General features: G+C 39.0%; 1 protein-coding gene across 7 annotated transcripts in view; it reads right to left on the bottom strand.

Annotated features, from left to right (window-relative positions):
• Positions 1-384: 384 nt before the first annotated feature.
• vir (VIR_N domain-containing protein) overlaps positions 385-16,754 on the bottom strand; it is a 53,399-nt gene continuing 37,029 nt past the window's right edge. For 3 of the 7 annotated variants that reach the window (XM_068368311.1, XM_068368312.1, XM_068368315.1), the window contains 10 exons: positions 12,595-12,853; positions 10,955-12,064; positions 8,892-9,754; positions 7,724-8,303; positions 6,636-6,732; positions 4,588-4,736; positions 3,518-3,704; positions 2,666-2,853; positions 1,690-1,789; positions 386-791 (listed from right to left, as the gene is read on the bottom strand). In XM_068368311.1, the coding sequence (XP_068224412.1) occupies positions 544-791; positions 1,690-1,789; positions 2,666-2,853; positions 3,518-3,704; positions 4,588-4,736; positions 6,636-6,732; positions 7,724-8,303; positions 8,892-9,754; positions 10,955-12,064; positions 12,595-12,853 (3,781 nt within the window). In that variant the 3' untranslated portion in view covers positions 386-543. Of the gene's footprint in view, positions 792-1,689; positions 1,790-2,665; positions 2,854-3,517; positions 3,705-4,587; positions 4,755-6,635; positions 6,733-7,723; positions 8,304-8,891; positions 9,755-10,954; positions 12,065-12,594; positions 12,854-16,754 lie in introns of all 7 variants that reach the window. The other 4 variants (XM_068368309.1, XM_068368313.1, XM_068368310.1 and 1 more) reach the window with 2 other exon arrangements.

Below are 16,754 nucleotides of genomic sequence, written 5' to 3'. Positions count from 1 at the left end.
TTCATGGAATTTTTAAAAAGTTATCAAGATAGGTAATTCTTCGAGTTTATTTTTCTTGGCACTCCAACTACCTCAAGAATATAGTTCCTTTGACCCTATAGTGCAGGGTTTTCCCAGAAGTTAAAAAATTATATAATACAATCATGTACAAATATTAATATTAACAAGTCACACTGAACACACAGTACTAAATTGAAAGAACAAAATGCTAATAAAATAAATATGTTGATTTTAACATATAATTAAAATATAAAAAAAAAACTTCTCTATAGTCCACATCTTTTAGCGAGGCATATTTGCATCGACTCGCAACGGTGCCCTTTTAGCTCGGAAAAGTTTCCTGATCGCTGATTGGTTGGACAAGATAATTCGAACCAATCAGCGATCAGGAAACTTTTCCGAGCTAAAAGGGCACCGTTGCGAGTCGGTGCAAACATGCCTCGCTAAAAGAAATGGACTATAGTCCTACGAACCTTTGATATTTTTCTGAAAATATACAACAGGTAAATTTGAAAAATTACATTATGCTAATTCATATCGGACTCATCTAAACGCCCCTCTCATGTGCCTCCCGCCGTTCATATCTCTCCTTCCCCCGCGATCTACGAACTTGGGTGGGAACCTTTCCTTAGGGCTGATTCCCTGTCCGTTGCCTCTCATGTACATTCCCCGGCCTCGGATGAACCTGGTCGGCCCAGGGTTCATAGACACTCCCCTGAATCCTCTCGGAGAAACGTCACCGCGGAAAATCCAAGGCATTCCTCGGCCCCTGGGGTTCATTCCACGTACACCTGTGGAAATATAATAGGGAATGTTAATTCTAAAAATGAGGAGTCTTGTGGAACATTTTGCTTTAAATTTAAATGTTTTTCTTTTAAACATTATTTTATAAGGAGGAAATGATTAATTTCACATTTCATTAGTTTTTCATGTATACATAATATTTAGGTTTTAGGTTTAAGCTTTATACATCACAACAAGAACTGCTCCATAAAAATACATCATTATGATTTAAAGTTTTAAAGTTGCAATATGTTCTACAATATTGTACACAGTGCAGTACCTGTTAAACATTTTAGGAAAATTTACATAATTCCAATTTAATTTGTTGTCTTTTAATTGGCAGCAATTCATCTATTTTACATAATTGTAATTAAAATAACCCTTTTACCCCCAATGGACGTACTGGTACATTTCACAAAACTCATCCCATTACCCCCATGAACTTACCGGTACGTCCTTGCAAAAAACTGCTATTTACATTTTTTTTTGCATATTTTTGGTAATGTTTTGAGAAATTTCAGGCATTTTCCAAAAGAATGAGACCAACCTGACCTCTCTATGACGAAAATTAAGGCAGTTAGCGTAATTTAAAAAAAAATATATTGCAAAATGTGCTTGAAAAAGAAAACGCCTGGGGGTTAAGGGCTGGAAAGTTCCAAATGGCTTGGGGGTAAATGGGCTAAGAATACTGAGTTAATTTTTCCCCTAATATTATACAAGCCAACTAATGCAGTTCCTGTAATTGCCGGTAACCCAACCAGTATCCAGACTCGAAGGCAAATTATGGAGCAATTACAACTCAATTTTCTGCTCTACTTCTAAACTAATCAAATGCTGTAACTTTGAGGCTTAGAGTTTTCGTCCTGATGTATCATCTGAAAATAAAAAAGCAAACTAACGACTTACCAATATCTGGTCTGAATGGTGGTCTGTGGAAGAATCTACCTCCTCCGCGGCTGTCTCCGCGACCTCGACCGCCACGTCCTCGCATTGAATCGAGCAAAAACTGAAAGACAAGGATACAAAAATAAAGAATGGCTTCAACTCTAATTTCAATATAAAATAGACCAGTTTGGTATGTGAAACATTTGACGAATGTGTCAGCCACAACAAGATCTGTTTGTCGTATACATTCTTAGGTGTTTGGAGTATTCTGCATCTCTCTATTACCTAAAGGCACTTATCACATCAACTGTACTATTAACATAAAATATTGAAAATAACATGGAACCTTTTTTACTTTACTCCAAGAGCAGGAAATCCTTAATTTTGACAAAAACTGTATACAATGTATGACTATGGAACCTTTTTTTCATCATTTTTACTTTCCTAACGTTTACAACACTCCCAGAAGTCTATAATTACTGCCAGATCTTTGTTCAGACAGCATCTATAATGGTTACAACCCTTCTTTTCTAAAATTACTGCCAGACAGTCCTGTATCATACTACAAATGTCATCTTGCTTACATTAAATTACATAATATTGCTTTACTACAGTATTTGAATATGAACTTTTGATGCAATATCTAAAATTTATGATATCAATTGGATTTTTTTATTTCCAAATGTTAAATTGAGAAGTTTTTTTATTGAACTTCAAAACTAAGGAGAGAGACTGAAAATGTGATGGTGTATCACACAACCTAAAATTCAATCTTTTTTATGTAACTTCAAAATTAAGGAGAGAAACTGAAAATGCGATGGTGTATCACACAACCTAAAATTCAATCTTTTTTATGTAACTTCAAAATTAAGGAGAGAAACTGAAAATGCGATGGTGTATCACGCAACCTAAAATTCAATTTTTCTGTGTAACTTCAAAATTAAGGAAACTGAAAATGCGATGGTGTATCACTAAACCTAAAATTCAATCACTGTACCTTTCCACGGCCAAATGAAATTTTGTTGTATCCTGTAGGGCCGGTTGGCTGATGACCGGTGCTTTCAAGAGCAACAAAATCATCCACGTGAAGTGACGGTGGCCTCGATGTGTTTGGAGGACGGGAACGGAACGGGTCGCTTCTTGAGTTCATTCCCCTGTTGAACGAACGACCTCTCATGGGTGCCACTGCAAATAATGAAGATGGTGTTTAATATGATAGTGATTATGTGTACATTACTTAGGCATTCACACTTACAAGGAATAACTTCATAATATTGGATATATTTTAATTCATACTTGAGTAACCTAATTTATATTGTAATCATAAAATAAAACTTAGGGGCACTCAGTAGAGCGCAGATCTCACAAAATAAAACTAAAGGGGCAGTCAGTAGAGCGCAGAGCTCCGCCGCGGCAGCTTATTTCTCAACTTTTTGCTTGATCGTGACCTTGAGCTTCCAAAATTTAATACTGTAATTTCCAGCTTTTTACATAACAGTTAAACCTTGCAAGTTTCATTACTCTACGATTGAAATTGTGGCCAGGAAGCTGTTCACACACACACACACACACACAAGGGTAAAACATAACCTCCTTTCAACCTCGTTGGCAGAGGTAATAACAAGTAGTTAAGGCGTCACTAAAAATACTGGGCACAAGAAATGGAGGTACTGTACTTAATTTTACTTTGTTAAAGATAGTGCAACTAGTCTCCATTGCACAGAGGAAAGGCAACATATGATGATTTGGGTTTTAATGAACAAATACATATTTGCAATGTAAAGCTATTTTATACAAATACAGTATGTACTACAACGGAAATGATAAAAAATAGAATCTTAGAACGTACCGAAAGGTCTCCCTCTCTTGTCGGGGCGTATTGCAGCCGCACTGGGCTTGTACCTGGGTGGCGCTTTGCATAACTTTTGTGGCGTGAGCGACTGAGCTCCCTGACCTTTGACTAATTTGTGCAGAGTTCCCAAGAGATCGTAGTCTCCTGCATATTGACGGCATGTATCCAGGAGGTTACTTGGTATCTGGAAGAATATAAATACTGTAAATTTAAACACTTAAAGGTTTCAAGGTCACTCATGAATGGCAGGGGCAAGGGACAGTGACATTGCCATTGCAAGCAGGACAATGCCCTAGAGACTGACCATATAGTATATGATCAGCGCCCAAGCCTCCTCTCCACCCAAGCCTCCTCTCCACCCAAGCTAGGACCAATTTAAATCAAATCCATTGGATATTCTTCTTCGATTCCAATACGATTAAGATATAACATCCAGAAAATAAAAAATTTAATCTTAATTGAAAGATATAACATTCGAAAAATAAAAATTCAAACTTAATTGAAAGATATAACATTAAAAAAATAAAAATTTAATCTTAATTGAAAGATATAACATTAAAAAAATAAAAAATTAATCTTAATTGAAAGATATAACATTAAAAAAAATGAAAATTTAATCTTAATTGAAAGATATAACATTAAAAAAATAAAAATTTAATCTTAATTGAAAGATATAACATTCAAAAAATAAAAATTTAATCTTAATTGAAAGATATAACATTAAAAAAATTCAAATTTAATCTTAATTGAAAGATATAACATCCAGAAAATAAAAATTTAAACTTAATTGAAAGATATAACATTGAAAAATAAAAATTTAAACTTAATTGAAAGATATAACATTAAAGAAATAAAAACTTAAACTTAATTAAAAGATGTAACATCCAGAAAATAAAAATTTAAGGTATACATACATATACCAAGGCACTTCCCCCAATTTTGGGGGGTAGCTGACATCAACAAATGAAACAAAAACATAAAGGGGACCTCTACTCTCTACGTTCCTCCAGCCTAACAAGGTACTGTATAGCATTCACAAAATAAAACTAGAAAGATTTAGACCTTACCATTTCCATTTCATCTGCATCCTCAAACACAGGAGGAACCAACCAGAATGATGGAATCTCATCGTCAGACACGGGAACGGTCCAGACGACCCTCGAGGCAAAGAGCGCTTGCAAGGTCTCCATTTCTGGGCCCGTGGGCTCGCTCAGTTCTGCAACGGTCCGTATATCTAATGACAATTTGGGTCACGTTAAGAAACAAAAGGTTCATCAAATCTACATTGAGAAAATGAAATAAAATGTGGATTTTCATTATCATTCATTAACCCTTTTACCCCCAAAGGACGTACTGGTACTTTTCACAAAACTCATCCCTTTACCCCCATGGACGTACCGGTACGTCCTTGCAAAAAACTGCTATTTACATTTTTTTTTGCATGTTTTTGATAATTTTTTGAGAAACTTCAGGCATTTTCCAAGAGAATGAGACCAACCTGACCTCTCTATGACAAAAATTAAGGCTGTTAGAGAAATTTAAAAAAAAATATACTGCAAAATATGCTTGAAAAAAAATAACCCCTGGGGGTTAAGGGTTGGAAATTTCCAAATAGCCTGGGGGTAAAAGGGTTAAATACCAATTTCAGATTAAGAAATCATAATTTTAAAGTCACAAAAATTATAAACAAGGTGTAAAATAAATCCCTTCTAAGAAGCCAAACAAACGTTTAAAATTTGTTCAACGAAGTATTCTGTACTCAAGAAAAATACTGTTTATATTCCTGAATAGTTCAGATCACAAAATCATTTACTATTACTGTTTTTAGAATGATATATTGTTAATTTACTCTCATCATTTATTTATTTCCTTATTTCTTTTCCTCACTGGGCTATTTTTCCCTGATGGAGCCCTTGGGCTTATAGCATCTTGCTTTTCCAACCTTAGTCCATTTCTTTTAGCGAGGCATATTTGCACCGACTCGCAGGGGTGCCCTTTTAGCTCGGAAAAGTTTCCTGATTGCTGATTGGTTAGAATTATCTTGTCCAACCAATCAGCGATCAGGAAACTTTTCCCAGCTAAAAGGGCACCCCTGCGAGTCGGTGCAAATATGCCTTGATAAAAGAAATGGACTATAGGGTTGTAGCTTGGCTAGTAATAATAATAATAATAATAATAATAATAATAATAATAATGATAATATCATTTCTTGGCTTGATAACTTAACTCTCATATCAAAATAACTGTTTGGCTTTGCCAATAATTGACAAGTCACTGACCCCAGTACTGGGCTATACAATATAACCTGAATCCATCAACTCAATCCAATCCATTTTAACCCTTTTACCCCCAGGCTATTTGGAAATTTCCAACCCTTAACCCCCAGGGGTTATTTTTTTTCAAGCACATTTTGCAGTATATTTCGTTTAAATTGCTCTAACAGCCTTAATTTTCATCATAGAGAGGTCAGGTTGGTCTCATTCTCTTGGAAAATGCCTCAAGTTTCTCAAAAAATTATCAAAAATATGCAAAAAAAAAATTAAATAGCAGTTTTCTGCAAGGACGTACCAGTACGTCCATGGGGGTAAAGGGATGAGTTTTGTGAATCGTACCAGGAAGTCCTTTGGGGGTAAAAGGGTTGATATATATCAGCTCTGTAAAATTCCCAATAGACCAACTCAAAATCCAGGAAATGACTAGATAATGTACAGTATTTTTACACAAAAAGTATAGTTTCAGCCACTTAACCCTTTTACCCCCAAAGGACGTACTAGTACGTTTCACAAAACTCATCCCTTTACCCCCATGGACGTACTGGTACGTCCTTGCAAAAAACTATTTAAATTTTTTTTTTGCATATTTTTGATAACTTTATAAGAAACTTCAGGCATTTTCAAAGAGAATGAGACCAACCTGACCTCTCTATGACGAAAATTAAGGCTGTTAGAGCAATTTTAAAATTACATATTGCAAAATGTGCTTGAAAAAATAAAACGCCTGGGGGTTAAGGGTTGGAAAGTTCCAAATAGCCTGGGGGTAAAAGGGATGATATGTGCATATTGCGGTAAACAAGAATAATTTGCTCTTTAAGGGAAAATATTTCTCATATACCAACCTTTACCCTCGGAAGTATATGATTGATCCAGAACATTAATCAACTGAGAAATATCTTCATACAGTGATTCCATGGTCTCTTCTTCACAGCCTTCAGCCTGCAAAAAAAAATATTAAAATATCAGATAATCAAAAGTTTAGTTCCCTTCAAGCAAATTTTTAATGTATAAAAAATGTATTGTCCAATAAAGATTAAAAACCTTGTAAAATACAGTAACATATCTTCCTGAAGTAATGGAGTACTCTTGATAAAAAGCTACAATTAATATTCATATTTCCTATTAGTAATGAACTGTTTATTCCTGTTGAATTTTCGTGGGAATTTGTGATAATGAGGTAGATCTCAATGAAATTCATCATCATCATCTCCTCCTATGCCCATTGACGCAAAGGGCCTTGATTACATTTTGCCAGTCGTCTCTATCTTTTAAATCAATACTTCTCCATTCGTCATCTCCTACTTTACACTTCATAGTCCTCAGTCATGTAGGCCTGGGTCTTTCAATTCTCCTAGTGCTTTGTGAAGCCAGTTGAAAGTTTGGTGAAATAATCTCTCTTGGAGAGTGCAAAGATCATGCCCAATGAAGTTACCTTGAATTATTTCTACCCTTTGGAAAGTGATCCTTCATTTTGATAATTTACTAATCAACTAGACATTATTGGTAAATTGACAGAATTGAAGATGCAAATAATCACTTTTAGAAAATGTTCTAACATCAAATAAAGTCTGGAAGACAATGAAAAAACACTTACACATTTCTAAAAATAAGGGATATTTTAAGATGCTATTCAGATGGTAAACATACACTACTAGAGAGCTGTATGCATCCACCAGTATACTGAAGCTTATTCATCAGACAATGTATGTTTAAACCACGTAAAAGGAATGACTTTATGGTGAAACAAGTTCATAGTGTCCCATTCAATCTTACAATTATCAGTGTTTTATAAAAAACACTCATCAAATATATTCTTTCCAACAAGATACAAAGGATTTTAAAATACAAACTTAGGAGATGAAAGAGGAAAACACTAAATTCTACTTGTGCACATCTGAAAAGGTCGAGTAATGAAGATGAACATGCTTACCACAACTTGATTTTCTAACAATTTCAGAGGATGTATACGCTCTTTAATCTCATCCTCCCTTCTCTGAGGTTCTTCTCTTCTTACTACTTCCTCCTTTTTAACCTCCTCTTTCTTTGGCGGCTCCTTCTTCGTCTCCTCTTTTCTCAATTCTTCCTTCGTTTCTTCTTCGGTCTTAACCTCAGCTCCTTCAGTCTCGTCAGTCTTCGAATCCGCTTCGCTTTTATCCGTCGCTTCTTCTTTCACGGCTGTAGCCGCAGGGGTTGGCTCCTCTGCCGGTTCCTCTTTAACGACCTTCTCTTTCTCTTTTTCTTCTTTCTTGATTATCTCTTTCTTTTCCTGAGAATATTTGGAATACTGCATTTCAAGACCTCCCAACTTCCAGCCAATGTAACTAGCTAACTCCGACGGCGTAACGAGCAAGGTCCGGGACACGGTGGAGGATTCGTCGGTTTCGATGAGGAGCTGACAGAACTCGAGGGCGCCCTGGAGGGACGTTATATATTCTTGAGACTCTTTCCGGAAGGACGAGCTGAGCCTCTTGAAGAGGCTGATCAGACACGCTCTCTTTTTCTCCATCACGCTGCAAAACGGTTCCATGATATAATTGAGTTTGAAAATTATTGCAGAAGTTATTATATATTTAGGGTTTCAATGACATGGAAATTTATATATATTGTACCCGATTATTGATTTGGAATTTATCTTTCACTGCAACTCAAAACAAAATCTACTTTTGTTCCAGATCTGTATCAATATCTTTTACCAGCAAACAGTGTCTTGTATACATAAATCAGGGGTATACAGGCAACACAATGAGTATACCCCTGTACACATTTTGTTTCTCCTATACAAACTTATGGATGATTACGTGAATTGGACATTTTGCTTGACCGTGACCTTGACCTTCTAAAATTTAATCATTTCCAGCTTTTTACGTAATAGTTAATCCCTGCAAGTTTCATTACTCTACGATTAATATTGTGGCCAGCAAGCTGTTCGCAAACAATCGCACTCACACAAATTACAAGCACAAACAGGGGGTAAAACATGATCTCCTTCCAACTTCGTTGGCGGAGGTAATAATTATAATAATAATAATAATCATAATAATAATAACAATAATATGAAGATGACATTACAATCATTTACAATACAATACAGTACGTACCTCTTAATATGATAAAACCCGTAATCATGTTCCATGAGCCTCATCAGTGCTCTGAGAACTTGTTGTATTGATTGATGAGGACTGTGAAGGTTCCTGAGATGGTCTATCAAAGCTTCAACTATAGGTACCAGCGTGTCTTTGTTGGGCACACCACTTAACGTTATGGGAGTCGGAACCGCATTGACCTGCACATTTCCGTCTTGCACGTTGCAGTCTTGCGACACGTGCATTGCATTTTCGTGATCGCAGAGGTACTGGATTATCGTCACTAAGCACTCCTGCGCCTGAACGTGCGCATGAGACCCACTTGCAGCGACATTCAGAATGCGACACCACAGAGCAACCAGCCCCGAATACTTGTCTTCGGTTTTGGTCGTTGCTGCGGCCAAAGTGGGCGACCCACCTCGCAATAGGTGAAGTATCGCTGCCTTAGTAGGGGCATGCGACACTAACAATGCCAACATGTTCAGGACGCGAACTGTCTGCAACGAGCAAGGTCCGAAGTCTTCGCCTGAAGCCCGCTGATCTAGACGATGGGACTGAAGGACGAGGTCCAACGTTGCTCGAGCTACGAGCAGGGCCATAGGCGCTGCCAAGTCCGACAGAGCAACGCACATTCGTCTCAGCAGGTGCATTAGGGGCGGAAAACTCGCTAGGCCTAATCGCATGATAATTTCATGAATGTTCGAAGATAGACAATACAAGTGAGCACTCCACAACTTGCGCAAATTGATTATCTGAGATGATTCCTCTTCGGAAAGTGGCACACGTGTTTGTATAGGCAAAGGTAGCGGTAAGAGTTCTATCACCAAGTTTATGACTCCCATAAATGTATGAGGACCGGTCAGTAAATACTTGAATACCTGTAAGATAGAAAAACAAATCAAATATACATGTATTACAAATAACATTATCTTAAACTAAAATCCACGCCAATATTATTATTATTACTAGCTAAGCTATAACCCTAGTTGGAAAAGCAAGATGCTATGAGCTCAAGGGCTCCAACAGGGAAAATAGCCCAGTGAGGAAATAAGGAAATAAACGATATGAGAAGTAATGAACAATTAAGATAAAATATCTTAAAATCTAGATCAATATTATTATTATTACTAGCTAAGCTACAACCCTAGTTGGAAAAGCAAGATGCTATGAGCCCAAGGGCTCCAACAGGGAAAATAGCCCAGTGAGGAAAGGAAATAGGGATATAAACGATATGAGAAGTAATGAACAATTAAGATAAAATATCTTAAAAACATTAACAAGATTCAAACAGATACTGTACTTCATACATAAACTAAGAAAGACTTGTGTCAGGCTGTTCAACATAAAAACATTTGCAAGTTTGAACTTTTGAAGTTCTACTGATTCAACTACCCGATTAGGAAGATCATTCCACAACTTGGTCACAGCTGGAATAAAACTTCTAGAATACTGTGTAGTATTGAGCCTCATGATGGAGAAGGCCTGGCTATTAGAATTAACTGCATGGCTAGTTTTACGAACAGGATGGAACTATCCAGGAAGATCTAAATAAAAAGGTGAAGCCAACCCTAGGAAAAAAATTTAACAAATTCAACTTAAAAACACCTTCTTGGAACCTATTAATTTTGTAAGTTGAGGACATTTTGTCATCATATTAGAAAATATCAAGTTATTAGAATTAAAATAATCTAAATGGGTCTATTAACCCTTTTACCCCCAAAGGACGTACTGGTACGTTTCGCAAAACTCATCCCTTTACCCCCATGGACGTACCGGTACGTCCTTGCAAAAAACTGCTATTTAAATTATTTTTGCATATTTTTGATAATTTTTTGAGAAACTTCAGGCATTTTCCAAGAGAATGAGACCAACCTTACCTATCTATGACGAAAATTAAGGCTGTTAGAGCAATTTAAAAAAAGTATACTCCAAAATGTGCTTGAAAATAAATAACCCCTGGGGGTTAAGAGTTGGAAATTTCCAAATAGCCTGGGGGTAAAAGGGTTAAAGTGTGCAATACCTAAAGTACCTAAAATCATATGATAAAATTTCACAAGTTAAAACAAAATCATACATACCTCTGACATCATTTTGGTCCAAAGACTCTTAGCAAGCACCTCCTCTCCCTCTGTTTCCGAGTAAACCGGCTGAGTGTACACGAGCAGTATGCTAATCACCTCCTGCTGTAGTTCCTGACTCTGGGAGATGTACTGCGATCCGAGCGGAAAGGACTGCAGCAGGAGATACGTCTGCACCAGCGGAACAATGGCAGTCAAGTCTTTGAAGTTCGTATTTCTCGCATGAATGACGTAAGTAAGAATGTTTTTCAAGAGTCTCAAAGTCGGTTGAATCACTGCCAGAACTGTTGCTCCTTCGGAAGCCATGAAGTCTGATCCATGAACGGACGGTTGCGAATACATCGAGCATAGCTTTGATAAGAGATTAGTAAGATAAGTATGACAGTCAGCTGAAAACAATTGCACCGTAGCATACTTGTACTTCAATTCTTCTATCAGCTCGCCGTTGTGATCTTCCGGTAATAAATCTGATACAGGATACTTCGGCACCGTTAAATGCTGAATGATTCTCAAATGAGTTACTAACTCGCCCGAAAACTTGTCCAGTTTCTCTACGTGTTCCTTAAGATTGTTCGACAGATTGGAGAGATTGTCGTAAGCAAAGCTTTCAGCCGATTTTGTGATGGATAACCAAGGAACAATTTCACAAAACTTAGCATGCTCCTCCAATTTAGGCCCCTCCCGGGCTTCTTCGAGGTCAACGAGTTCCAGTATTTTTTCACCATACTGTTCCAGCATCTCGACATTTTCCGAGAATTTTACAGTCAAAACGACAAGTTCAACTGCATAACCAAAGCAGGCAATCCTCGTGGGAGCATTATCTTGGTCATCTCCTGCTCCGAGTTTTAGATAGGGAAACAGAATTTCCAAGTTCCTACCAACACTGAGAAGGTTAATAACAGCGTTGCGCCCGACACAAGTGAGGAGCAAGGACGTCAGGCTGTTGAAGTGCGTGACGGCCTGCGAGTAATCCGTGTTGTGCGATGAGGCCAGCAGTGCCAACGAATCCAACTGCATTAATGCATGGAATGTGTAGACCATTTTTAGTCCAACCATATGGAGAGGATTCTCTTCATTGTCGCTGCTATCGTCGCGTCCGTCTTCGCCAAACTGAAAAAAAAACACAAAAGGAGTTCTAGCGTATACTTGCACTGCAAAAAAAATTACCTGGAATACAATTCACATACAAAAAATACTTTCTTCTCCTGTTCCATTAACGGTTTTTCTTCTGTCTTTGGCTTCGATTTATACTTTACTTTCAATATATCTTCTCTTTTGGTTTATGTTTTTTTTCCTTAACTCTCAATCTGACATTACCAATCAAATTCAAAATACAGTATTCATATGAAAGATTTCAAACAACAATGAAATAAGAGAAGTAAATGGAACTTTTCATTAAACTTTTTAAAAGGCATTTAAAATAGTAAAGTTACCCACAAAGACTTATATCTGGACTTTCTTAGAATATTTGAAAGCAGAGATGAAATAAGAAAAATTAATTGAACTTTTAATTAAGCTTTTTAAAAGGCATTCAAATTACTAAACTTAACCACAAAGACTTATAAAAGAACTATTTTAATAATTGGAAGAGAAGACAGCAAAAGATAAACATTACATTCTAGAAAATTTCCTACACAAACCTGCAATAAGCTCCGAGCAACATTTGTTATAATGAAGGGATGAGAAGCCATGTAGGTGAGACCATGTGCAGACGACATGAGGCTGTCGAGAAGATTCTTAATGCCGCCAATCAATGCACCGCTCTGCACAGTGCCCAAACCACCCAAGAGCACCATCAGGGACGTCAGAAGATCTCCGGAGTCAAACGTTACGTAGAGTTGCGGATATGGATCGTGGGGGTTCTTTGGAAGCTGAAACTGCTTGGACCCTGGAAGCCATCTGCAATAATAAGCCATATTAACATTTGTGGTGAATAATGGGGGAGGGTGGGCTGTGCCACCCTAGCAGTACCAGCCGAACTCGGTTGGGTCCCTTGTCCGGCTGGGAGGAATGTAGAGAGGAGACGTCCCCTTTTTTGTTTCGTTTGTTTGATGTTGGCTACCCCCCAAAATTGGGGGAAGTGCCTTGGTAACGTCAGATTGACCGTACGCTCGGAACCTTTCCTTGCTCTAAATAGTAATCTGTGCTGTTATGCATTGATTTCCAACAGATATATCAACTTAGCTGTTTTTATAAATAGAGTAACTCAAACGGATGTTTCACCAGTATTCTTTACTAGTCTTACCCTTCAATGGATGTGTCAGCTAACTGTTAACCCTTTTACCCCCAGGCTATATGGAAATTTCCAACCCTTAACCCCCAGGGGTTATTTTTTTTCAAGCACATTTTGCAGTATATTTTTTTTAAATTGCTCCAACAGCCTTAATTTTTGTCATAGAGAGGTCAGGTTGGTCTCAATCTCTTGGAAAATGCCTGAAGTTCCTCAAAAAATTATCAAAAATATGTAAAAAAAAATTTAAATGGCAGTTTTTTGCAAGGACGTACCGGTACGTCCATGGGGGTAAAGGGATGAGTTTTGTGAAACGTACCAGTACGTCCTTTGGGGGTAAAAGGGTTAATAGCTGTTGCCTACATTATCATCACAATTTAAAGCATTGTATATAATACAGTTTACTGAAAATATATAAACAAGTAAAACAGGAAACTATTTAACATGGAGTAAAATGTTATTTTCATTAGTAAAATAAATTTTTGAATATACTTACCCGATAATCATGTAGCTGTCAACTCTGTTGCCCGACAGAATTCTATGGAGGGATACGCCAGCTATCACAATACTAGAAGGGGGTGTTCTTACCAGCGCCACCTGTGGCCAGGTACTCAAGTACTTCTTGTTGACACCTCCTCAATTATTCCTCGGTCCCACTGGTTCTCTATGGGGAGGAAGGGAGGGTCAATTAAATCATGATTATCGGGTAAGTATATTCAAAAATTTATTTTACTAATGAAAATAACATTTTTCAATATTAAACTTACCCGATAATCATGTAGCTGATTCACACCCAGGGGGGTGGGTGAAAACCAGTGTACAAGATTAAAGGATAGCTAAGTATCCCATATTTCATATAACAGTTATCTCAAATAACAATGAAATAATAAGTACCTGGTAAGGAAGTCGAATTGAACCGTTACTCTGTCTCTTTTTTAAGTTCGTCTTCCTTACTGAGCGCAGCGTTCCTCTTGGAGGCTGAATCAACCCAAAGGTGCTAAAGTATACAGGGCTGCAACCCATACTAAAGGACCTCATCACAACCTTTAACCTCGGCGCTTCTCAAGAAAGAATTGACCACCCGCCAAATCAACAAGGATGTGGAAGGCTTCTTAGCCGACCGAACAACCCATAAAAAGTATTCAAGAGAAAGGTTAAAAAGTTATGGAATTATGGGAATGTAGTGGCTGAGCCCTCGCCTACTACTGCATTCGTTGCTACGAATGGACCCAGGGTGTAGCAGTACTCGTAAAGAGACTGGACATCTTTGAGATAGAATGATGCGAACACTGACTTGCTTCTCCAATAGGTTGCATCCATAACACTCTGCAGAGAACGGTTCTGTTTGAAGGCCACTGAAGTAGCCACAGCTCTCACTTCATGTGTCCTTACCTTCAGCAAAGCAAGGTCTTCTTCCTTCAGATGAGAATTTGCTTCTCTAATCAGAAGCCTGATGTAGTAAGAAACTGAGTTCTTAGACATTGGTAGAGAAGGCTTCTTGATAGCACACCATAAGGCTTCTGATTGTCCTCGTAATGGTTTTGACCTTCTTAAATAGTACTTAAGAGCTCTAACAGGGCAAAGTACTCTCTCTAGTTCGTTCCCCACCATGTTGGACAGGCTTGGGATCTCGAACGACTTAGGGCAAGGACGGGAAGGAAGCTCGTTTTAGCCAAAAAAACCGAGCCGCAAGGAACATGTAGCCGTTTCAGATGTGAAACCTATGTTCCTGCTGAAGGCGTGGATCTCACTTACTCTTTTACCTGTTGCTAAGCACACGAGGAAAAGAGTTTCTAATGTGAGGTCCTTAAAAGAGGCTGATTGGAACGGTTCAAATCCTGATGACATTAGGAACCTTAGGACCACGTCTAGATTCCAGCCTGGAGTGGACAACCGACGTTCCTTTGAGGTCTCAAAAGACCTAAGGAGGTCCTGTAGATCTTTGTTGGAGGAAAGATCCAAGCCTCTGTGGCGGAAAACCGCTGCCAACATACTTCTGTAACCCTTGATCGTAGGAGCTGATAGGGATTTTACGTTCCTTAGATGTAACAGGAAGTCAGCAATCTGGGTTACAGTGGTACTGGTTGAGGAAAACTGCATTGGCCTTGCACCAGCTTCGGAAGACTTCCCATTAAGACTGATAGACTCTGAGAGTGGATGTCGTCCTTGCTCTGGCAATCGTTCTGGCTGCCTCCTTCGAAAAGCCTCTAGTTCTTGAGAGACTTTCGATAGTCTGAAGGCAGTCAGACGAAGAGCGTGGAGGTTTGGGTGTACCTTCTTTACGTGAGGTTGACGCAGAAGGTCCACTCTAGGAGGAAGAGTCCTGGGAACGTCGACCAGCCATTGCAGTACCTCGGTGAACCCTTCTCTCGCGGGTCAGAGGGGAGCAACCAACGTCAACCGTGTCCCTTTGTGAGAGGCGAACTTCTGAAGTACCCTGTTGACAATCTTGAACAGCGGGAATGCATACAGGTTGAGATGGGACCAATCCAGCAGAAAGGCATCCACGCGAACTGCTGCTGGGTCTGGAATCGGAGAACAATACAAGAGGAGCTTCTTGGTCATCGAGGTAGCGAATAGAACTATGGTTGGCAGACCCCACAGGGCCCAAAGTCTGCTGCAAACATTCTTGTGAAGGGTCCACTCTGTGGGGAAGACCTGACCCTTACGGCTGAGGCGATCTGCCATGACATTCATATCGCCCTGAATGAGCCTCGTTACCAGCGTGAGCTTTCGATCTTTGACCAAATGAGGAGGTCCCTTGCGATCTTGAACAACTTCCTCGAATGAGTCCCTCTCTGCTTGGAGATGTAAGCCAAGGCTGTGGTGTAGTCGGAGTTCACCTCCACCACCTTGTTAAGCTGGAGGGACTTGAAGTTTATCAAGGCCAGATGAACTGCCAACAACTCCTTGCAATAGATGTGAAGTGTCCTTTGCTCCTGATTCCATGTTCCCGAGCATTCCTGTCCGTCCAGTGTCGCACCCCAGCCCGTGTCCGATGCGTCCGAGAAGAGACGGTGGTCGGGGGTCTGAACAGCCAAAGGTAGACCTTCCTTGAGAAGAATGCTGTTCTTCCACCACGTTAGAGTAGACCTCATCTCTTCAGAAACAGGAACTGAGCCCGTCTCTAGCGTCATGTCCTTTATCCAGTGAGCAGCTAGATGATACTGAAGGGGGCGGAGGTGGAGTCTCCCTAACTCGATGAACAGGGCCAGCGATGAAAGTGTCCCTGTTAGACTCATCCCCTGCCTGACTAAGCATCGGTTCCTTCTCAGCATGCTCTGGATGCATTCTAGGGCTTGGAAGATCCTTGGGGCCGACGGACAAGTCCGAAAAGCTCGACTCTGAAGATCCATACCCAAGGAAACAATGGTCTGGGATGGAACGAGCTGAGACTCCTCAAAATTGACCAGGAGGCCCAGTTCCTTGGTCAGATCCATAGTCCATTTGAAAATCTCCAGACAGCGACGACTTGTGGGAGCTCTTAAAAGCCAGTCGTCTGACGGAGCCGGACACAAGATCATGATACTGCTGCACAGTCTGTAAACTGACAATCATGGGCAAGCGAGG

This window comes from Palaemon carinicauda, unplaced genomic scaffold (genome assembly GCF_036898095.1).
Source record: "Palaemon carinicauda isolate YSFRI2023 unplaced genomic scaffold, ASM3689809v2 scaffold19, whole genome shotgun sequence".
NCBI classification, from domain to species: domain Eukaryota; kingdom Metazoa; phylum Arthropoda; class Malacostraca; order Decapoda; family Palaemonidae; genus Palaemon; species Palaemon carinicauda.
Note: the sequence above shows the minus strand (reverse complement) of the source record. Positions and strands in the feature narration are given on the sequence as shown.